The 25198-nt window shown below is 48.4% G+C and overlaps 1 protein-coding gene across 1 annotated transcript in view; it reads left to right on the top strand.

The window, feature by feature from the left end:
- Positions 1 to 25198, top strand: part of EPB41 (erythrocyte membrane protein band 4.1) — an 89127-nt gene that overhangs the window by 16238 nt on the left and 47691 nt on the right. Inside the window, exons 2-3 of the mRNA XM_009276178.1 lie at positions 21013 to 21481; positions 23853 to 24083. Coding sequence (XP_009274453.1) covers positions 21020 to 21481; positions 23853 to 24083 — 693 coding nt within the window. The 5' untranslated portion in view covers positions 21013 to 21019. The remainder of the gene's footprint in view (positions 1 to 21012; positions 21482 to 23852; positions 24084 to 25198) is intronic.

Here is a 25198-nt window from a genome sequence, read left to right as displayed (position 1 = left end):
GTGGTTTGGTTTTATCCCTTAGACGCAGAGCATGGGGAAACATTTTATATTCAAGCCCTGGTTTCTGCCTCTGTGAGCTGCCCGCAGTGCCTCAAGCCAGGCACTCGGGAAATGAGAAACATGCAGCTGGTGACCATTCCTGGGGAGTTTTAAGAGTCATTCGTCATCGGGCAGGGGCTGGTTCATGGAAGGGTAAAAATCTTTCAGGTCCAGCTTCAGCTGCTGTAGCTAGGAAATGCTTCTCCTCTTCCTACCCTGCCTTGCTTGCTGCCTTCCAGTTCATGAAATAAATTATAGGCGGGCCCTAAAACCAAATATCCCTGATTTCTCCTCGTAACGCGAGGGCCAGAGGAGAGCAGGATGCCCCGGGGCTTTACGGGAAGATGCAAATTTTAAGAGGTGCAGAGGCGGCTCAGGGGGGCGTTTTGCAGTCTGACAAAAAACCCCCTTCGAATCCCCAAACAAAAACTGTTAGTGTGTCTTTTAAATACTGGATTCTGCGTGCACGTAGTTTTCTAGTCCTGCTTGTGGCGTCATCTTGACATGCACATCAGTCATTAGAGACGAGCCGGTGGGACCCTGCGGGGATGCAGCCCCTTGGGCGGACCGGGGAGAAAAGCGGTGGTGAGCTGTAATCCTCCCTGGACAAGGGAGCCCTCCTGTTCTTCGTACAAATGAAAACACAGCTGTTCATTTTGTCTGAAAAGTCTTAAAATCCAGCATTAGGCCAAAGTTTTCTGTCTTAGGTGCTTGTTTTACAACTGTTGGCTTGGCAGTGGTTGACATGCAAGATGGGAAATTGTGTGTTTAAATTGTGCAGGGGGTTGTTGGTGTGCAGTCAAAAGAAATGCCACTTAACCGACATCTCCCGTTTCTCCCGCGTGAGTGCATGTAAGTGTATAGAGGCAGTAAAAAGGCCATCTACGATGTAAACATGCCCTGACACGGGCAGAAGGCAGAGGATGTGTTCCCAGGCTTCTTGTAGGAGGAAGGAAACAGTGTTCTTAGGATCCTCAGTAGCAAAAGTATTAGAATTTGAGCAGTGAGAGACCAGGTGGGGTGAGTACCAGGCGCTGCCCCCGTGTCCCTCCATCCTTCCCGGGGATGTACCCCTCCCAAGGATGTCACTCCATCCATTCGTCCCGGGGAGGAGCGGCGCTGCCCCCGTGTCCCTCCATCCCTCCCGGGGTTGGTGCTGGCGGCCGCTGCCGACATTGCTGCTTTTTTCTCTCCAACTGCGAACTTGAAAGCGAGTATGTGTGGTGAGAAGCTAGTGAAACTCTTGGTGAATAAGCACATCAAACAGCAATACTACGAAACCGAAGGGTGGGCTGCCTGGTACAGCTGCTGGAATAACTTTCATCTAGGTACAAGTCAGAAACGTTTGGGGCTTGGGGAGGAGTCCAGCTGCAGAGGAAATGACTGTTTTCAGCTGTTTGTTGTATGTAGCTCCAGTCAAAAGGGTTTAAGGACCCCCATGCTTTCTTGGAGAGGGGGAACAGCTAGGAAGAGAAACTGATTTGGGAGGGGAAAAATGCAGGCTAGATACACGTTTTCCATTGATTTTCATGTGCAGCCAGGCCTCCTGGGGTGTTTAAACGTGGTGGAAAAGAGCTCTGATCCCAGATGCATGGGATTGCTGAGTTAATTACACAGATTGGCTGGCTTCATTCTTCCGGGGTCTCTGAAAAAGAAATTAATAGAGGACGAGCATAGGATGGACCCTGGAGAAGGGGATCTGTGGTGAAGCCAGGAGGAGCAACAGGGGCGATTGCAAAGCACATCAAACAGCAATACTACGAAACCGAAGGGTGGGCTGCCTGGTACAGCTGCTGGAATAACTTTCATCTAGGTACAAGTCAGAAACGTTTGGGGCTTGGGGAGGAGTCCAGCTGCAGAGGAAATGACTGTTTTCAGCTGTTTGTTGTATGTAGCTCTAGTCAAAAGGGTTTAAGGACCCCCATGCTTTCTTGGAGAGGGGGAACAGCTAGGAAGAGAAACTGATTTGGGAGGGGAAAAATGCAGGCTAGATACACGTTTTCCATTGATTTTCATGTGCAGCCAGGCCTCCTGGGGTGTTTAAACGTGGTGGAAAAGAGCTCTGATCCCAGATGCATGGGATTGCTGAGTTAATTACCCAGATTGGCTGGCTTCATTCTTCAGGAGTTTCTGAAAAAGAATTTTAATAGAGGACGAGCATAGGATGGACCCTGGAGAAGGGGATCTGTGGTGAAGCCAGGAGGAGCAACAGGGGCGATTGCATCAACGTGGGAAGGGTGTGCTGCTGATAGCACGGGGAAATGGCCACATGCTGAATTCCTCTGACTTCAGCAGCATCTGATACCGTTTCCAGCGTGTTTCGTTAGAGGAAATAGTTTCTTTAGACGACTTGTTGAGGTTTTTTTTGTTGTTGTTGTAACTGCTGCTTCTGTCATTTCCCTCTTGTCTAACTAGATGCTGTCTTCAAGAAACACTTCCTTTGTTTACGGGCGGCAGTATCTGGTTTGTTTGCTCCCACCTGTCTCTGCACTTCCCTTCCCTCCTCCAGGAAATGGTGGAAAAAAGCTGGAGTTGGCCGATGAGGTCAGAGCAGCGTCTTGCCCATCCTGGTGCAGGGATCGCGGCCCTGCCCCTCTCTGCAGCGTGGTTTGGGATGCTTCGCCCCCTTGTTAGAAACGGTAACGAGAACCCAAGGGACTAGCAGTGTCCGAGCGTGTTCGTCTCGAAGAATGACCTTTTTCCCCCTGCTTGCACGCTGGAGCAAGTTTTTTTTCTATTTTATTTTGCTTCTGAAGTGAGATGCTTTGAGTAGCTGGTGTCTCCCATCCCCTCAGTTTTGGGGCACTGATGCAGAAAACATTCCTCTTCTCGGTTGCATTCAGGTACACTCGATCCCCACCTGCAAACGCCCAGCTGAATGGCATCTTGGATGCTGGTAGGGAAACCAGCAGTGGCATGGGCAGTGTTACGGGCTTCATGTTCTGCAGCTGCTGCTCTTGGCTTATTTAAAAATGGTGATCGACTCTCTCCATCTGACCTGATGATGACAAATGGCAATATTCCTTCTGTAAAGATGTAGTTTATTAAAAAAAGAGTTCCCACCGCATGATGAATAGAGAGGGAGAGCTGGGGGAAACTGAATCTATTAGTGCTATGTGCCTGTGTGGCTCCAGAGGCAGGAATGGGACTGCATAATGAACATGAGAGATGACTTCAGCAAAGCAAGGAGGCTTGCAATTACAGGGAAATTTGGTATTTCCCTAGGATGCTTTTCTTTGCAGCTTTCTTCCTTTCTATAATTGTACTGGACTCTCCAGCATCAGTACTGCCTGGTTATTACACTGGTGGGGTTGTTCAGGCTGGGTTTGATCCCCGCAGTGCTAATCACAGAAAAGGCAGGCAATCTAGCAATGCAAATGCAGTGGGCTTAAACTTTTTTCTCCTTTTTTTGAGGTAGATGCACAGCTGCATCTCTGCCAGTGACTAGACTCATTGCAAACACAGGTGAAGCGAGCAGTGGAGCCGGTGTAGGGAGACCTGCCAGCACCCCGTGCCCGGAGATCAGTCACGCACAAGTTCAGTAGGTCGTAAGGTTTGCACAGAGCTAATCGGTGGCTTGGCGAGGTACAAGCCTGATTACGGGGTTAGCTTTGTTTGCTGGGCTAATGCTGCTGGTGGAAATGGTTGCACATTAACTATTTCTCATGATTTCTCATCGCAAACAGTTGTAAATCGCTCATGTAGTAGGAACAGATGCAAAAGGCCCTCAGCCCTGGCTTTGCTGTGCAGCGTACCACCTCCGGCCTGGGTCTTTTAAATTGAAAACAGAATTGTAAGGAAACAAAGATTTGTGCCCTTTTGATGCATTAGCTGTAAAATCAACTGAAAAACTGTCGATAGCTTGTGCTTGTTTTGGAAACAGTTTAACCTTCTGAAACTTCTGACTCTGGCAAAAAACCAAGTAGTGATTAGTGATATTGAAACTAAAGTTTGATTAATTGTAACTTCCGCAACACTTCAGCTTTACCACTATAAAAATATGTTGGGATAGGTGAAGAACATTAGTTGTTTTTTTTTAACTAAAACCAGCTGTTCTATTAAACCTTATCATAATCTAGCTGGGGGTGGAGAGGATGTAGACTGAAGTTGCAGCCGTGCATCTCTGAAGAATGAGGTTTGTGGGTAGGCTGTTCCTGTGTACTTCAAGGGTCTGCTTATTTTTTTCACCTGTGTTGAATACCCTGATCCACTTCAGCAGAAACACTCCCTGCGAAAGTATTTTGAGACATTTCTTTAAAACAAAAAACAAATGGAGAAAAGCACAAGCCTCTCTGAATTCCTGCAGTTGGAAAACGTCATCAGAGCTTTTCTAATGGAGCAATTTATGAAAACAATGCAGAAATGCAGCCGACTGCACCCCGCAAAGTCGAGCATCATCTCAACATCCCTGTGTAAGCCAAGCCCAGCAGTCGCTGGGTTCCTCCTCTCTGGAGCAAGCAGCAACTGGAGAACGTGCAGCTTTTGTCTGCTTTTCTGGGTTAATCTCCTTGCATTGCTTTCCCACCCATTTACTGTGTTTTTGCCTAGTCACAAGATGTTTCATGGGCGCAGCCAGTTCGGATCCTGCGAGTCACAGAGATGTTTGGGAATGAGTCACTAGAGCTCAGGATAGGGCAAGTTTCTTGAAAACAACCTGGGAGATCCCCAGGCTTTGCACAAGCTTAAAATTAAAGCCTGACTCCAAGACACAAAAAGATCCAGACCTCTTGGTATTGGCAGCTACGAGCTCTTTTAACGGTGCTTTGGGAAATAATGCTTGTAATTTGTTGCTCTCTTTTTAAGAAAAATCTGTCTTTGTTGCTCCAAGCAGTGAATTATATTTTTTTTTAAAATGCAAATTGGAAAAAATTCAGCTTGGAGCAATGCAGATACTTGATTTTTAAGTTGATAGTTTGTCGGGCAAGTAATGAGCCAGTGTGGTACCAGGTATGGCCCCTTATGGCTTTGTAGGATTGCAGTGATCGTATATGTGATCCGCATTTACTGCGAGGAAAAATGGATGTGGCACTTGCATTTTAGTAGGCGGACTGTCTTTTTGGTTGAATCACTGTAAATGGGGATGTGTGTGTTTCATTCGAAATCCGAGATCCACCCATCTCTCATTAAACGAGTGTTTGGTATATGCCACCTGCAGTAAAAGCCTACGCAGCCATTGCCTAATTCCTAATGGCATGAGCATGTTTATGTTTGTGTAGCATCTTCCTATTTTAAACCACGCTACAAGTTGATTTTGCTGCTTAAAATGAACTCCTTTTGTAAACCAGCAGCTCACTGGGTGACCACTAATTGATTTAATTGCCACTCTTAATATTAAATATATTGTGGATTAGAAAGGTGCATTCTGCTGCCCCAACGTACTCGACCGAAGCAGTCCCAGGTGCGCGTGAGTCATCCACGTTCCCTGTGTCTCCATGCAGGCACATCCCTGATGGGAGCAGTTCATGCCACCACGGTGTTCCCTGCTCGTGGTCCAGCGGGGTCTCTGAGCCCTGCTGCTGAGCAAACCTGCAATGAGATGGGTTTTTCTCAAAAACCTCGTGTTTGGGAAGGTAGGCAAGGCCTGGGAGCAGAAATGGAGCACAGAGAAGAGCTATTTACCTTTTTATTTTTCCTTTTGTATACAGAAGTCTAGCACTGACCTTCCCTGCTGTTGTCAAGAATGAGTTTTGCAGTGCTGTTCATGAAACGCTTTGAAAGTGCACTGCACCACACAGAGAGAAACATGCGTTTTCAAAAAAAAAAATCTAGTATTCAATTAAAAAATGAGTAGATAATTGTGGTAAAGTGATATTTCCTTCTGGCGTGTAGCTGTTTCACACAAGTGGCACTGCATCAGTCCTTTGTGCAATAGATATCTATTTGTAGAAAGGAAAAAAAGAGACCAAAGTTTATGGGATCTTTCTCAAAATCCGACAGAAGGATGTCTTGCACAGGGGTGATTATTAAATCTGAGCAATGTGAGTTGCAAAATAACTTCTTGCGCTGCTGTCTGCAGATGCCAATGTGTTCGTGAAGGCTTTGCAAGCTGCAAAGGGTTGTTCTGCGCCGTTTCCTAAGGCTCATGCTGTGCTCCCTTGTCCCTGGGCTCTGCAACAGGGAGTTGTTTTGGGTCTTACCTCCCAGGTCCGGTGTTAATGCCCGAACAGGCTCAGTTCATAGTTTAAAGTGATCTGTGCTTGGAGGGAGATGGTTTTCAGGCATTTCTCCCATAGTCTGGGGTGTTTGGGGTCTCCATCCTCCTTTTTTTTGAATGGCTTGCCAAAGGCACTTGCAACTCGCGTGAATTTGTACGGCGCTGGCTGCTGATGGTGATGTATGCCCCATATCCTGGAGATTTCCAGGTTAACATCCCCAGTCCTGAACTGGTGCTGTGTTTTGTTGAATCCCAAAGAAGAAAACAGACATTTAACGTGTGGATGCACGGGGGATCCGAGGGGCTGGCAGAGGCTGCTGAGATCTGGGCATTGAGGCTACGATGACCTTCTGCTCATCCGCTGTTTCACCAAACCTGCTCTTCTTGCTCAGGGCTGTTAGTCCGCCAGTGAGACCGGGAATCTCTGTTTCATTTCCCAGAGGAGAGGCTGGCCCTGGATGCCGGTGGGTTTGAAGCAGTGCCTCCAACTCCGTGCAGCACAGCCGGCAGCAACCTCGTGCGCAGGGAACTCTGTAATTAATGTTGGCTCTTGAGTGCTGAGTAATTGGGAGCAGTAATTGGATGGTAGCTTAAGAGTAGGAACATAGTTAAATAAAACAAACAGGCTTGCAGTCGTAGTGTCAGCAGGTAAAACGCCTGGGAAACGGCAAATCCACATGGCAATGACGTGTGCTGCGAGCATCCGCAAGCAAGGTCGGTGTTGAACGCAGGCGTGCTTCAAAGCAAACCCAGCGAAACCAAAACGTGCAGAGCAGAGCAGGAGCAGGCTCCTCTCCTCCTTCCCCGGGTGCTGAAGAGGGGACGCCACCCGGTAAGGCAGATATTTTTTTAAGCATCTCCTTCGCTTAGGAATAAGATAATGAAATGTTCTTGGTGTGGAGTTGTAATTCACTTCTAAACAGTTTTTGCAACTTGTTTAGTTTGGGGAGCTGAAACGAGCTCAGGCTGCTGTGTGCACGTGCACCCACGTCCTAAATGGGAGACCAGCTCATTACATTTGTTTCTGTCTTTGCTTTGTTTTTTATTCTTAAACCACACTTCTTGCCACTGTGAGGGCTGCAAAAACCAACCTACTTTCTGGAGCTGGTGTGGCTTTTCTCTACTCTTATTTTCCGTACTGCCCTGCTAACAGCTTACACCGGCGAGGAGGTGTCTTGGAGCGAGCTGAACCCTGGTCAGACCTCGTTTGCATGTTCATTATTTTCATCTTACGGAGGAACAGGTGACCATTTACCTTTCAGCTTGTGTGTATATAAAGAGAACATGAAGGAAGTGCAAAGGAGGTGGTTTAAGAATGTATTTATTGGAGGAGTAAAGAGCTGGTTTGGCATGAACCGCCTGGCTGGGGAGCCTGGCTGAGCTCACCGATGCTTTTTGCTCTCTCCACTCTTTCGCCCTGGTGTCATTTGAAGGGTCTTCTCATGGCAGTTTTAGCCCGAACAATGATATCAACAGAGCTTGCAGAAAAGAGGATTTGTGTGGCATTTTATTCCCTTGTGCTGCATGAATGTGGATTTCAGCGATATTGTTGTGTCGCTCCTGCTGTCAGCAGCACAGTGAAAAGAGTAGCTCACTTGTCTGGTATTGCGACTGGGGCACTCGCAGCCCTTTTGCAGCATAATTTTAGCTGGGGCTCTCCATTCAGTCTTCAGTACTGGGTGCCGGACAAGACCAGTAGGTTTTGAGTCTAAAATACTGAGGATAATAAGGTTTATTCTTAATTTTCTGGTGGTTTTGGTACTTGATAAATACCCGAGCCATGCTGAGTCCCCATGAGTCTGAGGAGCTTTCAGCTAGATGAAGCGGCGTTGGGCTCAGTGAGGCTTCAGCTGTGCATGAGGCAATTGCACAACTGGGATTTAAATATAAAAAAGGGAAAAATAAGCAAAGCTTCTCCAGAAAAACATGCAGTTATTCATACCGCCTTTGTATTGTTGGGTGTGTGCGTGTGCACACACACGCGCACGCTTTGAATAGAGTAAGGATTATTCTGAGACCTAACTTGCAAAATAAGTATCAATGGGATGCTAAATTGTGTACACAAGACCAGTAGCTTATCCAGAAAGCAGTGCTAGCCTCAGCTATGATTTATTTTAACAGGGAGATATTTAAACCAGCTGCTTTCTGTTTTCTGCATATGCTTTATCCCCGCTAAAGGAAGTATTTTGTCTTGCATGGCTCTTCATTTACTTTAAAACACTGCAATGTATAAAAAGTTGTGAGCTGTTTGCTGTTGTCTTCTCAGCTGGACGGTGGCCGGCAGCGTGCCGGCTGTGCCGCGGTGGTGCGTATCAGCACCGGTGGTGTGCATTGGCACCGGTGGGAGGGGAGGAAAGCTGGTTTACAACTTCAAAGTGATGCCCCGGTTTCCCCAGCGCGCACGCCTGCGGTCTGCCCGCCTGTCTTTACGCCCAGGCTCTCTTTAATGCCTTCGGGGACGTTAAGCTTCTCCTGGTGCGGCGTTTAATGTGGAATGAAAGGGAGAAGGTTGAAGGGGCTGCGGGGGGAAGGTGTGAGCGGGCTGGGGAAGGGGGGACCCGGGCAGCCCCCGGGAGCAGGGAGAGGGTAGGAGGGGAGCAGGTCTAGTGCAGCTGGACAGGAGGGTGGGAGAGATCCTTTTAGTGCATCTTGTCCATCGAGCAGCGTACGGGCTTCTGGGTGGAGCGATGTTTGGATCAGCAGAATTAAGCGTGGCTGGAGAGGAAGGTGCTGCGGTGTGTCATTCAGAAATACAAGGGCCATCCAGGAGCACCAGTATGAGACTCGGCGCTAATACTGTCCTCCGAGTGTGCTGGGTGGCAAAGGTGGGAGTTGAAGAAGTAAAAAATACCTCTCGAGAACTGCTCAAACATGGCAGTGCTAGTGTTTGTTCAGTGAAATCAAAACCTACAAACCCCTTCCCAGACCAACCCATCGAGTGCAGAAAGGGAGGCAGCAACCGAAAATATAAGCAAACAGCCCCTGTAATGTGGGTGCAAACTGTGTCTCTAACCCCCTCTCTGCAGGTACTGAGGGTGAACACAGCTTCCTTTTTCTTTCTGTAGTTTGAAGAAAGCCACATTTGTGCATATTTCCTCCATGCAAATGATTGCAATGACCGTGAGCAGGAGGGTTGATGCAGGAGCTGAGCAGAGGCTGCTGTGGGGACCAGCGAGGATGCTTACTTGGGTCTCCAGCAGTGGAAGAAAACTCACAATGCCATGTTATCTTCCTTTCCATTTTTTAAATCAATGCTTTCCCTTCCCCCCCAGACGATATTTAATATCCTGCTTACTATTTCCTATCGCTGATAGGACAGGCTGCACGCTGGAGCTCAGCTGCCGCGTCCTAGTGAGCTATTAGTGCATTAGGATGGGAGTCCGGTGTAGTAATTCAAAGCGAGAGTGAACACAGGCACCCCGTGGAATAACGCTATAATGGCTCCGTGGGCAGGCAGAAGGTGTCAGCGTAATTATTTTGGTTCGGCAGCAGAAGTGGTGGTAATAAAGTGCTCGCTGGGTATTTGCTCTCCCAGAGGATCAAAGGGATTCCTGACAGCTGAGCAACTGAAATGAAGTGCGCCGTTGTCTGCCTTTAACCGAGCTACCGAAAGGCGAAGTACCAAAATAACCGCGTTAGGCATTGAAATGTCGTCCCTCTGTCCCGTGGGTCAATATCAAGAGTATTGCCTGAAATGGTAACTTTTCTGCTGCAAACTTTTAATAGCTGCGCTCCCACGCTCCTGCTTCAAGCAGGCTGCCAGTGGTTTCTCAAGCTCTGTAGTCACCTCATGCTTAAACCCTGCGAAAGAAAGAGGTGATTATTTAATGAAAATCGCCTTTCCGAGCTGTGCGCAAGTGTGTCTTGCTAAAGCATGTGGAAAGCCAGGTTGTGTCTTCTCCCCATTGGCAACACAGCGCAGCCGGTGTGGGAAAGACGGCAATTTTCATTCAAAGCCATCTCCAGTGAAAATGGTTGTTTGCAAATGTGTTGCATCAGATGTGTCAATGGATGTAATTAAGGAATGAAGGCTGCTGCACACCCCTAATTAAGGGGATTAAAAACTAAAGCTGCCTGATTTCACTGCTGGGTGGAAAAAACAGACAGACTGACTGGTGGAAACGGCTGGGAGGCCAAGTCTTGGGTAGGGTGGGTCTGCTGCAGCCACGTCGGGTACCAAAAGGAGCAGCTCTGGGGAGGGTGACGGGGCTGAGCCGCTCTGTAATTTGTGCGTAATTGACTGCTGAGCGCAGAAGAAGATATTTAATCACTGCTTCGCACTCCCTCCCATTTGGTTTCTGTTCCTGGTGGGGATGGGAGGATTTTCATCCCCTGCCAGCTGTGCTGGGATGCAGCCTCGGGGAGGTCACAGTCGTGTCACTCCCTGGTGGGTTGGTGTCCTGGTGTCTCTCCACTGTCTCGGTACCCATTACCAGTTCTTGGCTGTTCGGGACGGTGGTGTGGGATCTTGTTGCATAGAAGCAGAAGCGAGATGTGTGTATGAGGTGCTGGACACAGGGCAGGACCTTCAGGCATCTGTGAGGTGCTTTTGCATGCACAAAACGGGCAGTATTGTGCCAAATCTGGGACAGTGAATGTTGTGTAATGGAAGTATTAGAAAGCTGTGCTCTCTCTGGGCTTCTCCCTAGCCTTGCTAAGAGAACTACTTTGTTGTGGGATGGGGACTGCCAACGAGGATGTTGACGCTATGATCTCCCATTGCTTATCTGACTCCAGGCGGGTGTTAGATGTTGTGTGGGTGCAGGATCCCTGAAGGGCTGCTGGGGGAACACTTGCGTGGGAGGTGTTGCAATGCCAGCTGTGATCTTCCAGGAACCATCTTCTCCTTTGCTCTCCAGCTTGTGAAGCTACCCCAGGGGGAAGGGTGACTTTGGGGTCACTGAGCATCATGAGCAGGAAAGGTGGGAAGAAAACCATCCTTGTGGAGGCAGTGTTAAGTGACAGAGTGCGTGCCTGGGACGTGCAGTGCTCTTTTGTAATACATGATGCTGCATTCCGTCTGGGCAATGTCCTTCTGGGGCCCTGGTGGCACTTGAGTTTGTCCCAATCAAACTGAGTCAGCACCTTGAGGCTTTACAAACAGCATCTGACTCTTGGGTACGAGTATTTGGGAAAACATCTGAATGACTGGTTTGCAGGCCTGCCTGTTGATTACCCGTGGACCAGGTCTGGTTGAGAACATGGTTGCACCCAGGCTTTAAATGGCGCTGGGTGTTTGCCTGCTATCCTTGGGCCCAGGCAGGAGCCTGGAGATGTGCAGTGGGATCATCCCCATGGGATGCTTTTCTGGGAATGGCGCAGCGTTTGAATTAACTCATCACCTGCACTATTTAAAAAAGAAAAAAAAGGGGGGAAAAAAAAGAGGGGAGCTTTCTAGAGCAGGTGTCTCCCCACCTCCATTCTGTGCACGGTGCCAACAGAAGATGCTTTGCAGTTCCTAGTCTTGAGGCAAGGTCAGCAGCTGGCTGGGGGTCTGCATCCCAGTTTGCATTCCCCATTGCTATGTGCCTTGGGGAGCTGCAGCCAGCTCGGGGAGGGCTCGTGGGCCTTGTGCTTCTGCAGGTTCTTCTGTTTTTGTTAGGGGACTTTAATTAGCTTTTAGTGGTTTCTAAAGCTAAGCTGCATGGTCATGTGAGTTTTCAAATGGTTAAAGTTTGGGTTCTTTCTGCGATACTGGGAGTATACAGCTCGTGGTTTGTGGTGGGAACAGATTTCTCCTCCTTCACGAGAAGAAATCCTCTCGCTGTCCTGGTGTTGCTGCATGTGATCCTGAGCCCTGGAAGGAGAAGAGGAGACTTCAGAAAAGGGAAAATGCCGAAGGGTGGCAGCTTCCTCAAACAAACCGTTGCCCTTGCTTGGGAGCAAGCGCAGGCTGCTGCTGCTGTGAGTATGATACCTGTGGTGGTATGTTCCCACCCAGTGAAACTCAGCTTTACAAACCTCCCTGCCAGCTGACTCATTCTTCCTGGGCTTGTCAAAGCTTTTGCAGCCATCCTAGTCATGTCTCCAGAGCCAGTGGCCGTGGTGGGGCTGTGTCGTTCCGGACTGGTGGATGCTGAGGAGGTCTCCAGCTTCTCCATCCCCTGTGTTGCTCTGCAGGTGTAAGCGCCTGGAGCTTGGCTGTCCTGTTGAGAAAACCAAGAATTGAGGAATTTAGTAGGATAATCTGCAGCTGGCCAGTGCCTTCCAGCACTCTAGGTGGGTGGAGATTGTTAAACTTTAAAAGTGCAATGTTCAGGGCTTGCTCATAATTGCTGTAGATGTAATTGTCCCCTTGCAGCCCCCTTCTTCAGTGCTTGTTGCTCGATGGCTGCGGTGAGCACGCTGGAGCAAACCGTGTAAATAAACTCAGCTTTGTGGCTGGTACCAACTCATTAAAACAGCAACAAAACTACATGGCTGCTGCCTCTGGGCAGACCCCTGTATGACTGGTCTAGACGGTGTGTCCTGAGGGTATCCTCACTGCAGACACTTGCCGGGGAGAATGAGTCTCCTTTGCATTGAGTATTTTTGGAGTGCTGGTGTCAGGAGGAGGAGAAGGAATGGCTGATTTACAGGAGAAAAGGTCTTGAAATCAGCTTAGGGTAGCGTAGGTGCTAACTTGTTTAAATATTCTTCATATTCGGTGGCAATCTTGAAGCAGTAAGCCCAGCTTAAAGCCCGGGCAGAGGATGCTTTCAGGTAGCTTTTACCTGGGCTTGGTGGAGGGTGAGCCTAGCGTGACTCAGGCCATGCCAGCCCTTCTTGTAAGCTGTTCCCTTAGATAAGTTTAAATGTTGTGCATGTATTATGCAACTAATAATGTAAAAATAACTGGCGCAATAGGTTATTTTTAATGAATTTTGGGTGTTGTACCAGGGTGTGGCAGATGTATTTGAGGCACTTGGATGAATGCAAATTGTATTGCAGCCATATAACTACAAATCAAGCGGTTAAGCGCGTTGTCCCCAGCACACAGCAGAGGAACGGCTCGCGCGTATGAGCCGGAGCCGTCGGCACCCGCTGCAGAGCAGCAGCAGGCGATGAAGCCTGTTAGGAGCTTTTAGCACCAGACATCCTCCTGGCTCTCGGTGCTGCAGCGGTACGTACTTGGCAGGTGTGTGTGCACGGGTGGTATTTATTTAGCAGGCAGCTCTTTATCAAAGGAGCGTGCAGGTCCCTCTTGTGTTCTAATTATAGCTTTGGTTTGGAAACAACCAGAGGGAAAATGACAAAAGCAAAAAGCGCTTTACCCCTGTGCTTGAAAAACTGTAAGGAAGGAAAATGAGCCCTGTTATGTTAAACCTTGAGTGTAAATGAGGCACAGTGTGAGTAAACACATCTGTGTTCAGGCAGGGGGAAAAAAACCCTCTAATGAATAATGCATGGCAAAAATCCTCCTATTCAGTTGATTGAGATCTATTGCTTATTTCTGTTTAACTGTTGCTTTAGAAAGCGGTGTGCTGCTGGAGGAAGAAGGCTGTTGTCACGTGCGGCGCTGGCGTTCCCGTCTCTGTTTTGCTGTCGTAGCCACCCTAGGTGTTCCTTCAGTGCAAAGTCAGGAGCGGTTCTGGTGGAGTGACCTGCTGGGACGAAGCCCGCGCGTCCTTGGCTTTGCTCGCTCCTGACAAAGTGCCGCTCGCTCGCGGCGCTCTTGCGAGCGTGCAGGCTGCACCGTTCCCGCTGCTTTTATTTGCACAGATTTTTGGTGCCTGCCTCATTTCGTGCGTGCTGGGCTGCCCACGCTCCCTGCCTCTGCGGAAGGCTGGTGGGACGGAGCAGGCCCCGGGGATGCTATCTGCAAAGCGCAGGTGCCGGAGCTGCCTGCGGGGTGGGGACGGGTGCCGGGGGTCCCTCCCTTCCTCCGCGAGGTCAGGCAGATACCGTCTCCTTCTGCAAAGGAGGGTTTCTGTGCGACTGCCGCCTGCGAGGCTGAGCTCGCAGTTTCCTCTGCGGGGGGGGAGGTTTGGTGCGGTCGGGTGGTTGGGAGGCTTGTTTCTGCGGAGGGAAAGCTTCGGCAGGCACCGGGCATTCGAGGCAAAATGTTGTTGTTTCTGCTCTGACCTCTGTTGAAGCAGGGGAAGGGAACCCCGAGAGTCACTTCTGCTGCTCGCTACGGGATAGGAAGCAACACTTGTATTAAACTGGCGGTTTTCTTAGTCTTTTTAGCAAACTACTGATCTGCTTCTGCGTTTTAGCAGGAGAAGGGATAGTCTATGAGCAGCTTTCGTTTGCTGGCAGCCTGGTGCGTGTGCCTTCTCCATGACTCTGGTCTGGGTCCAACTGCTCCAAGTACAAGTGGGTTTTCTTAACAGGTCCCACATTGGCAGCTTTTCCAAACCCATTGCTGTAGACAAAGCTCGAGTGACAAATACATGTTTTCATTTAAATTTCAATGCTTTACCGATGAGCAGCGCCCGTGAATTCCTGCGTAAGGAATTCTGTAGCATCCAGGAGGATTTCTGAGGATGCAGGGGAGGAGCTCCCGGCTCCCTTTGGTTGTAATGCACTTACTGCTCCATTTAGTCAGGTCATTTTATAAGCCCAGTCTTCAATTTGACATAAATGATTTGCTTTCAGCAGATGGTGAGCTACTATTTTTTGCCCTCATTTAAATAGGAAAGCTGTACGATACCAGAAGATGAAAGAAGGGCATGGTGCTGCCGACATACAGTAGATTATGAGGGCTGGTCTAGTGAGAATTAAATCCGTGTGGTTGTAATGTGCCATCTGTGTTGTGTTGGGTGGTTTATTTTTCCCCCGTTCGATGAGGCTCCTGAAGTCTCCTGTTACCCTCTGGGTAAGGCAGCGTTGCTGGCTGAGCAACAGCATCCCTTTTGTTCAGGACCCAAAGTATCAGCACAAAAAGGCGATGCACGTTAATGCTAACAGTGGTTATAAAATGCCAGTGCTAATTATTCCTCTAATAAAACATATTAAATAAATTTTGAAAGGTTCTGGTGCTTTACAGTATTTTAAAGTTGTTTGAATTTCTTAGTGAGAGGCTTATTTTATTGCATTTGAATTTCTTATTTAGTTTAAACCCCCCCCCCCCCCCCCCCCCGCCAAACCAGTTCTCTGCTGTCTTTTTCTAACTGTAGTAAAAATCACGTGTAGGATGTGTTACTCGAACACGCGCGTGGGGCGAGTCCTGCTTGTGGTGGTTGCAGTTTCCTCCTCTCCCACCCACAGACGAGCTTTGTTGCACATGCACCAGGTCTTGAAAAAACTGAATTTTCAGCCTGCGCGATCTATTTCAGAGCAATGTTCTGTGTAGTTTCCCTGGTGAATTGTGTGCTTTTCACACATATTATGAAATGGGAAGGAATGCATTTTTAAAAAAAACCCACACTGTTGCTGAAACTATTTGATTTTTGCCTATTTTTAGCAGAAATTTCTCTCTTATCGTTGTCTCCAGCTCTTGCTGGAGCAGTAGCATTTGGTGAAGGCCCACATTTTTGGGTAGGAAGGTCAAGACAGTTTGTTCCAGCAGCGTGATTACCATTATCTGGTGTTGGGCATCATTGCGAAACGGTTTGTGTTTCCGAGAAATGAACCTTCCCGGCGGACAGTCCTTTTTCTTCTCTCTCTGAAAGACTAATACACTGGGAATTAAGTAAGTTATGGCGTGAGCCATAAATTGTTTTTCCAGGCTTGGAAGCAGGGATAAGTTAGATTTTACTATTACTATGCTTATTTGTGTGCCTAAATAAGAGAGACTGGAGCACGCTGACAGGTAGGAGACAGTGATAGACATGTATCTAAATATTAGTGTTTCTTTGAGCCTCTGTAACTTGTCACGAAACAACCCAAACGAGCAGCATCCTTATTTCCAGAGAACTAACTCATCATCACTTAATGACAACCTTCCGGGAGCACAGGCGCAGTGAGTGGGTAATTCTGCATCCTCCAGGCTTGAAGGCTTTCTCAACAGGGAGCCGTTGGGATCTGTTGAGCTACTCTAAAATCCATGTTTTAGATAAATTGTTGTGTGTGTGTGCGGGCAGGAAAAGGGGAATGGTTTGGCTGGAGGGTGGTTGTCTTTCGACGCCTGCAAGAGCAGAGCCCGTGGAATGGTGTGGGGTTGAAACCGAGTTTTGCTGTCTTCTGCTCACCGAATATTAATTAGTGTTGGATCAGACCATGGATGTTAGGAACAGGATGAGCAATGAGCCATTGTACTCCTTTTAAGCCTTAAGTCTCTTTTGTTTGAAGGATCTTGATGCAGAAAAGCAGAGTGAGTGTATAGGTGACAACAAGCCTGCAGAGATGTTGTGTGTTGCCTACAGCCACGTCCTTGGATAGAAACAGGGGGGTGAGCCCTGAGACTGGGGGGGGGGGCTTGGGATATTCGGGTGGCTGGAGGGTCTGCTGTGCAGGGCACAACAGGTTCATAAGGTGCCCCTGTAGCCGTTTGCTTTGATGTTTGGTGTTCAGAGATGCTGATACCTTTTCAGAAGAGTTGTGCGGGGCTCCCTCTTCATCATGGAAGCACTGATGTTCCCGGTAGTGCTGTGGGATACCAAGAGGTCCAGGTCCTCTTCTGGGGGCTGATCTGGTGCAGGTGAAGGGGGGTGCTGTCGGTGGGAAGGTCAACCTGCGGTGCAGGTCTTCTCGAGTGGGAGAAGCCTATTTTTCTTCTCCCCAGAGGCTGCTCTGGGTGTGTTCAATTACCTTTTCTTCAGATTGCTTCCTGTTGCTAAAGTCTTCTTGTCTGGAGTAGGATGTTCTTAAACTTAAAAATGCTTAAATATAAATACATACTTGAACTCTTTTCTGATGAGATTTTTACTCTGAAATCTCTATGTGGGATCATATCTAAGTTTTGCTGTGATTTGCTTATTTCCGTAGCGTTAAACGCCTTCTCTGCACTAGACTTGTGAAGAGCCTGCCTTTTACAGGCTGTCTGGCACCAAACCCTCATCCTCTACCAAAAAAATCCCCAAATCCAGCACTTACAAGTGTGGCAGCTCAGAGCAGGAGGTGAGCAGCACTGCTTGGGTGCTCCTACAAGAGCAGAGCATCCTCTGCCGGCATCCAGGGAGCTCCCGAGGCACCTGCAGGCTCTGCAGAATTGCCTTGCGGAATAGCGATGGGAGAAAATTTAATTAAAAAAACAAAACAAACAAAAAACCAAACCAACCTGCTTGTGGTTTGGCTGCGGGCAGTGCTTTCTCCAAATAATGAGTTGAAGAGCAGCAGAGCGGGAACCGCGCTCTTTGTGTCGGCTCTGCTGTGGGCTGGGTTGGAAACAAAATGCTACTTAGCAAACATCTCCGTGCGGCAAAGGTGCTTTTTGTTTTTTGGGTTTTTTTTTAAATAATACGGCCTCTCGGTTATGTTGCTTGCTTACAAATCTCTTTGCTTTCAGTCAAGAGCTTAGGGGAAACCATTTCTGAACATAAAACTTCAAGGGGAGGGAACCAGCTGTGAGCCCACGCAGCGGCCGAGCGCGCTTGGGTCTTGCAGCAAGATGTTTGCCCGCACCCAGTGAGTTACTGGGGCTGGCGGCCACTATGAAATGTTTATTGGGAAGGGGCGGGAAGGGAAGGGCTCCTACGTGCCCATCTCCGCATCCCCAGCCCTGCCGAGGGGTTCTGGCCGAGCTGCAAGGTGGTTCCTGGGGGATGGAGGAAAGACGCGGAGATGTTTGCTCATCGCCAGCGAGACCCACCTTCCTGCACCAGGAAAGGTCTGCGACTGCGGCTTTGAAATCCAAACAAGTAAACGTTTCTTGTTCCAGAAAGGTTGGTATTTAAAGAGAGAAAACTACTTCCAGAGGAAATGTTTGTTTGTGGACTGTCCCTCTTGTTTACTGCGGCTGATAAGAGCTGCTCTTCAGCTGTGCCCTCCCTGCAGTCGTCATTTCAAGAGCCTCAATTCTTTTTTATTTTCAAGAGCAGTGCGCTTCCAGTGTGTGTTTAGATAATGATTCTTACAAATGTATTTATTCAAAACAAACACAGTAGGAAGCAACTACAAAGCAGACTGCTTTGGCAGCTGGTGCAAAAGGGAGCTCGCTATTTTCATGGGTTCGTGGTGGGACAGTCTTGCAACGCGTCCATCCCACTCTGTGCATGCCAGGGCATCAGGAGCTTTGCCCTGGGAGTTGGCCATGGCGTCCTGCCATGCCAGGCCATGCATGTCCTGCATCGTGGGCTTGGGGTGATGTGCATTTGGCTGAACGTAGCTTGTTGCCCGCTGCACCGCCTTGTAGCATCTCTAGGAGTTTTTGGAGAGCTGTTGATAACGTGAATTGGCTGCGTGGTGGCTGGGGTGACTCTGCAGACGGAGCCGTGTGTTGCTAATGGGGCCAGCAGCATCCACGCGCGCTAGCAAGGGATCACAGGAGGAACAGAAACAGCAGCAAGAGCTGCAGGAGCAAGTCACCGGCTGCTGCATCCGCAAACCGATCGCAGCCCTGTGCCCCCCCATGAGTGCGCAGCCCCTTCAAAACCTCTCCTGAACCGAACTGCAGATGTTTCTGGTTTAGGGGAGAAGGAAATTCAGCGTTGCAGATTGTTTTTTCCTTTCTCTCCGAAGCGAGTGGCAGGCGCGAAGCTGTCCCCTCCTCGAGGGTGGTGGTGGGAGCCAGCGGGATGCTGCGTGAATCCGTCGTAGCCTTTCATTTAACTTGGATTTTACAGCTTTCTCACAGAGCCTGTTCCGTGATAATCTTGCAAAAACAAACTCCTGCGAGACTGCTGGGGAAACGAGGTGGCATAATGCCAACTCAACAGCATTTTGGAGAATTACCCTTGCGTGCTCTCGCTGCCTTGGTTGGGCTATGCCAAGCTGTCTGGTCTTCTCCTGTGCAAAGCACCGGAGGAGGAGAACCGATGCAGTGTGGTTTTCTGCGCATCTGCGTCTCCGTCTAGCTCGGAGCCTTGACGCATCTGGGTTTTGGCACCATCTTTGCCTTGCGATGTCCCTGGTGCATCAGGTGCCCGCGGATGCCCGTGCAGGCTGTCTGCTCTCAGATGCCTGTTTTCTCAGTGCAGGTAGAAAGCTGCTGTTTCAGTGGCCTCCACCTCTCCGTTGGGTTTGGAGAAACCCAGAGCAGCTCACTGAGGGGGGAGATGGTCTGTAGGGCATGAGGCTTTAAACCTGGCTTCTGCAGGAGACCAGGCTAAAATGGGCCCTGCAGCTCATCCCCAAAGCTGGCTGGTGGGGCTAAGTCCAAGTGAAGAGGTTTCAAAGAGTTCAGAGAGCCTGTCCCAAATCTGATGCAGCTCCAGATAACTCCGATGGGAGCACAGACCTTGCGGGTCACCATCCCTGCTTTTACAAAAAACCTCCCTGCAAAAAAAAACCCAAAAACTAAAACTGAAAACAAAACAAACCTTGTAAGCCCAGGAAATTTGCATTGCTGGGGAAACAAATTCAGTGAAGTTCTCTGATGCTGCTTTGTTTTAACCTCAGCTTTAAGAATAATAGTAAGCTTTTGCATTAAATGCAGGGGAAGAGTACTTTGGAAAGCTAGGAGGGCTTTTCTCTTTCAAGCACTCTGGTTATTTTGGCAATCAGGATGAGTTAAATAAAAATTGTTGAATGCAATTAATATGTAGGAGGGTGACATCTTGAAATGTTTCTTAATTTTAAGTATGTGTTTTGAACAAATGTTTGTATGCCGAGGCTTGGGCTGGTGGGATTGAAAGGCATATTGGATTATATGCTATTTGCTGTGTGCAAGCAGTGGCAATTTATTGCTGCAGATACACGTGATGCAACGTGCAAAGATTAGTTCTATCCTCTCTAAAGCATGATTATTTTGGGTCCTCTTTATACCTTAAATAGATATTCTTCTCACGTGATTTCCACCTTTTTGTGTCAACAGCCCAGGCTAAAGTTGAAATAAACGCTGCATCAGCTTAATAGCAGAGGCTCTGAAGAAATCTGCTCTCTGGTATGGGCGTTGTTTGGAAGCCTTTTCCTTTTACATTTTTCCAATGTGCAATGCAAAGATCTCGTGAATCCTGAAGCCTGCTCTGTTTCACTGGACCTTTCTTGTGCAGATCAATGTAGTTGATCAACACTGATGAGTCCCATCTGGAGCAGAGCATCAGTGTGGTTCATCACGTTTAAATATCCCCTTTTTTTAGTTCATGGTGAGGATCTGTGGCCTCTTCCAGGGACATTTAGAAGTGAGGAGCTGTTAAAATTTGTTTTGGCCATGCAATTTTTGACTCTCAAGCAGCAGATTTCTCCCTCCAGTTGCAGTTGCGGAGAAGGATGCTGTAACACGGCAAGCCATCGCAGGCCGTCTGGGGTTTTGGCATGGCGTGGTAGGAGGAAGGTTGCCTGGTCATGTGTGTGTTCTCATATGGTTGGACTTGATGCTCTTTTAAAGGTCTTTTCCAACCTAAATGATTCTATGATTCTCATCTGCTCCGCTCCCACAGCCAGTGCTGCCGGAGGGGAACAGGGACTTGGAGGAAAAGAGGACCTCAGGACAGCCCTGTGGGGCAAGACCTCCTGCCATCTCCTCCCCTTTCCCTAATCTTGTTTCCGTTTTTTAATCATTTGCTCTTGTCAGGCTGCAGACCTGGTGCTAGGGCATTCAGCAGTTTGGAGTCGGCGTCATCCAAATGGTGGAAGATGCATGGGCAAATGTCGATGGAGATGTTTCTATCAAAGCAAACCGTAGCAAAATGAATGATTTGTTTGCTTTTAGTGACTTTGTAGGCTGGAGTCGGCAGGACACGGTGCTGTGGCTGGGGAACGTGGTGTGTCTGTGCTTGTGGCTTGGTTTGAATAGCTTAATGCAAACTTAAATATTGGAAAGCTCTTGATTGAGACCTTTCACACCTCTCTTACAGCATCATCATGACAACAGAGAAGAGTCTAGCGGCGGATGCTGACAATTCAGAGCAGCAGCAAGCCAAGGAGGAGGAAGGAGCTGCTGAAACACAAAAACAAGAGGCTTCCCTAGAAGAAGGGGCTCAGCAGACATCGGAGGGACAGCCTGCAGCAGGGCAGAAGCAGAAGGCCTCCAACGGCGATACGCCCACGCACGAGGAGCAGAGCAAGAAGGAGCGCCGCACCTCCGAGGGCCGGGGTCTCTCCCGCCTCTTCTCATCCTTTCTCAGGAGGCCCAAGTCTCAAGTGTCTGAAGAGGACAAAGACACTGATGCTCCTAAAGAGGTGGGAGGTGACCAGAAAGACCTGGGATTAGGAGCCAGCCCTGATGAAGACATCCTGGTGAAAGCCCCAATTGCAGCTCCTGAGCCTGAGCTCAAAACCGATCCATCACTAGATCTCCATTCCCTAAGCAGTGCAGAAACACAGGTAAAACACCCTGCTCCACGTGGCATGCTCCCTTCTGTTCTTGAAAACATGTCTTTTCAGCCAAAACTATAAAAACTTCATATCCTAGGATGGTAAGCTTGATCAGGAAAACTCATGAGATGCTAAAAAGGCTCTTGTCAGCTCCCTGTGTTGCATCTCTTACTTCCCACTCTTGCATTCCTGTATCATGCTGTCCTGCAAGGTACCTGCTCCTGAAATTGTGCTCACACTTCACAGCATAAATTAAAACACCCCGTGCTGACTCTTTACTCTGCTGAGGCGTGGGAAGTCACATCAGAACTAGGGTTCAAATTCATAATTCACGACGGAGCGGTTGCTCGTCGGGGTGTCCTTGGTGTGTGCAGAATAAAGGCAGGTCAGTGGTGTGAGGTGGGGATTGCAAGAGGACGTGGATTTGGGAGAGGGTTTCTTCAACTTCAAGGAGCACAAGCGTGGCATTTCAGGACTTGGTCATCTGTTCAGTCCGGACTGGTGCTGAGCCTGCCAAATACAAATATTTTCTGCTTATGCATCATGTAGACAGGGATTTCTGCACAGCACGTGGGCTGAACCCAGCTCCTAGTAGCCGTCTGATGTCTACTCTTTACAGCCAGAGTAATTTTTCATGCAAAATTTAAAGTTTTTAAAGCATGGTAGAAACTGAGGCAGAGACACCCACAGGGAGACATTCACAAAGCTGCAGGGGGTTATTGATTTGAGGGCGTTGGATGTCCTCTCTTACTCCTTGGGTAATTGCAGCTCTGCCGTTACTAGTGCGGCTGCCCGGAGTTAGAGAAAGGCGGGTGCCCCTTCTCCGGAGATGGGGATTTCTTACAACCCAACCAACCTGTGTGTACTGCTGGAGTCATAGCGCATTCGTGGTAAAATCTGGATTACTTCCCCCCTGCCTTAGGTTTTGAATGGGCTCCAGAGAGGTGTTACATATCTGCAAACTCTGACTTCTGGAGCAGTACTTTACAAGTTAGAGCATTGCCAACCGTAGGCAGTAATTGTAAATCCCCCTCCTTAAACTTACAAAGTTGTAGACAAGGTAGTAGGTAACACCTTTTTCTTTCTTTTCCCAAATTTCTGAGCCTGTGAAAACCATGGGATGATCTCTGCTCGTGTTTTGTACCTCTGAGGGTTGGGATTAGCAGAATGGGGAGGAGCTGGAAATTTTCAGGCAGTTTCAGCCCAGAAATTGTGTCTTCAAGAGGAAATGCATGAATTCTTTCTCTGTTTAACTTTGATTTGCTGCTTCTGAGCACATGTGAGTGTGCACCCACAGCCTTCCTTCACCATGGGCTGTTCGTTTCAGACGAAGCATTTGTGCCTTTTTTTTTTTTTTTTAGTTCTTAATTTAGATCAACGTCAGTGGCTTTTTGAACTGTGACACTCGGCAGATATTTCTGCTGTGAAAGCATTTGCGAGGTGCTGCCTGTTTGATAAATGCTGACCAACAGGCATTACGAGCTTTGACTGATTCCCTGCCTCCGATTGTCCTGGCCCTGCTGGAACAGAAGTCAGCAGCTTGTGGACATTATTTAGTTTTTAAATACCTCCGTGCAGTTGTGCCTGGGTGTGATTTCATGAGATGTGATGGGCTGAAAAGACAGGGTTTTGCTCTTCCTCTGCCGTGGCTGTGTGCTCCTGCTGCATTGAGCCACTTCCAGCACTTGTCAGAGCCTGCCGTGAACTCGTTTAACCTGCTGAAATGGCAATGGAAAAAAAACCCCAGCTTCCTTCCTCCTCCTGTCCCCAAATTGCATCTCTTTCTGCTATTTTAGTGAATTAAACTGGCTCGCAAAGTGCTTCAGTAGGCAAAGGCAGAGTGGTATGAAGGCTGCCTTCCCTTTTTGGTGGCAGAGAGCTGCTCGGTCAGCTCAGACGGCCGTGAAATCTCAGCACTGACCCCCGCTTTTAATGCCACTGCTGCCATACCGAGTGCTCCAGTGCACTGGAGCAAAGCCCAGGGTGGCAGTAGGAGTGTGGGGGCATGTGCGGTGGGTGCACTGGGTGTCTTGCCTAGGAGGAGAAAAACTTCCTGGTCCAAAAGGTGCTGTTGTTAAGACCATGAAGATGTGCATGATGTAATCTGCCCTGATTTCTCTAATCAACCCTTTTTCCTTTTTTATTACATACTTTATTAAATGAAGACTTGAGAATGACTTGAAGGGCTTTAAAAATTAGTATCATTACCTTGCTCATCCAAGCTGCTGCTCCAGGTCGTGGGTTACACAGTTAAGTCAGATAACTAATTCTGGGGTGAGATCCCAGCCCTGCAGTGCACCTATGCAATGCTTGTTTCATGTGATGTTTTTTTTTCGCTTGACACGTCTAAATTGCAACTTGGGTGATGTGGGGGTTTCAGCCTGCGCAGGAGGAGAGGAGGGACGACGACGAGCCGGACAGCAGAGACCTTGGGGGCAAGGAAGGGGGGGAAGTGAAGGAAGAGTGCGCCAAGCCAGAGCCGAAACAAGAGACTCCGGAGACCAAAGTGGAGAAGGATTTGAAAGCTGCCCAGAGAACAGTAAAAAGACACAGAAACATGTACTGCAAAGTTGTCTTGCTGGATGACACCATTTTTGAGTGTGCTGTGGATGTAAGTACTTTTGGGGTTTGTTTCTGCTTCTCTTTGCCCTCTCCCTTCTCTTCCCCTTGAAAAATCACCACAAACACTATTTAGCAGGGGTCTAATTTGCTGCCAGTGAATTACATGACAGGCTTTACTGCAGAACAATCTTGCTGTAAGCTATAACAGCTTATTTAGTGTGTTGTAAAAATCTCTGGGTGCCTAGGAATCTCTTTTTTTATTGTTCTACAATTTCCAGGGTGCCTTGCTTTGTAAAGGTGGGGGGAAGCTTAAAGAAAAAAAAGTTATCTTACTTGCTGTTCATCTTCTCTCTCATTTGTATCCCAGACTAGAGTTTAGGTTTTTGTGTTAGGTTGGCATGCCTAAATATCTTCTGCCCCTTTCCTTTGAATAAAATGGGTTGTCAAGTTGATTTGTGCTTTTCTGTTCACCCAAGGTACCTTCACTTATCAGGTTGCTGGCTAACATAACTCCTGGAGCTTGGATGTAAAGAAAAACATGCTGTGTTTAGCCTGCAGTTGAATATATTTGCAGTAAACAATTTAAAATTATTATGTTGACTTACAGCACTGCAAACCCCTTAATCTGAGAGCTTTTCTTCTGCTTTATTTTGTGCATTCTCTCACAGGGCCGTCTTGCTGTCAGGGCAATAAAAAGCTCGCAGAAATCCCCATTTCAGTATTGAAGCACTAGTCCAGAATATTAATAATCTGGTACTTAACCATTCGAGCATACTTCCATCAGCTTGTTTTTCCCCAGTCCCGCTGGCTAAATGGGCCAGGAGAGGGTATCTGGGCACAGGGTGCCTTGTGAAAGCAGTTACCTTGGGTGATCCTGGGCAAGTAGGTCAGCGCCGGCCGTTTGTGTAACGGCGTCGCTGCTGTTATTGCCCGGGATCAGCTCGGAGCATCACCGCCCCCATGGCCTTCCCCACCTGCAGCCAGCCTTTGCCAGGGATTTTGTGTGCAACCCCCGAAAATAAACTGTTCCCCGAAACGTTGGTGGCAGCTTCTTCGCCGGTGTCAGCTTGCTGTGGCTTTGTGCATGAGTTTGCTGCAGCGATGCCTTCAAATACCAGCAGGCTGCACGGACGCTGTTGGTGGGAGGGCTGGTGGTGGTGTGGT

The sequence above is a fragment of the Aptenodytes forsteri genome, unplaced genomic scaffold (genome assembly GCF_000699145.1).
Source record: "Aptenodytes forsteri isolate BGI_AS27 unplaced genomic scaffold, ASM69914v1 Scaffold321, whole genome shotgun sequence".
Classification (NCBI taxonomy): Eukaryota; Metazoa; Chordata; class Aves; order Sphenisciformes; family Spheniscidae; genus Aptenodytes; species Aptenodytes forsteri.
Note: the sequence above shows the minus strand (reverse complement) of the source record. Positions and strands in the feature narration are given on the sequence as shown.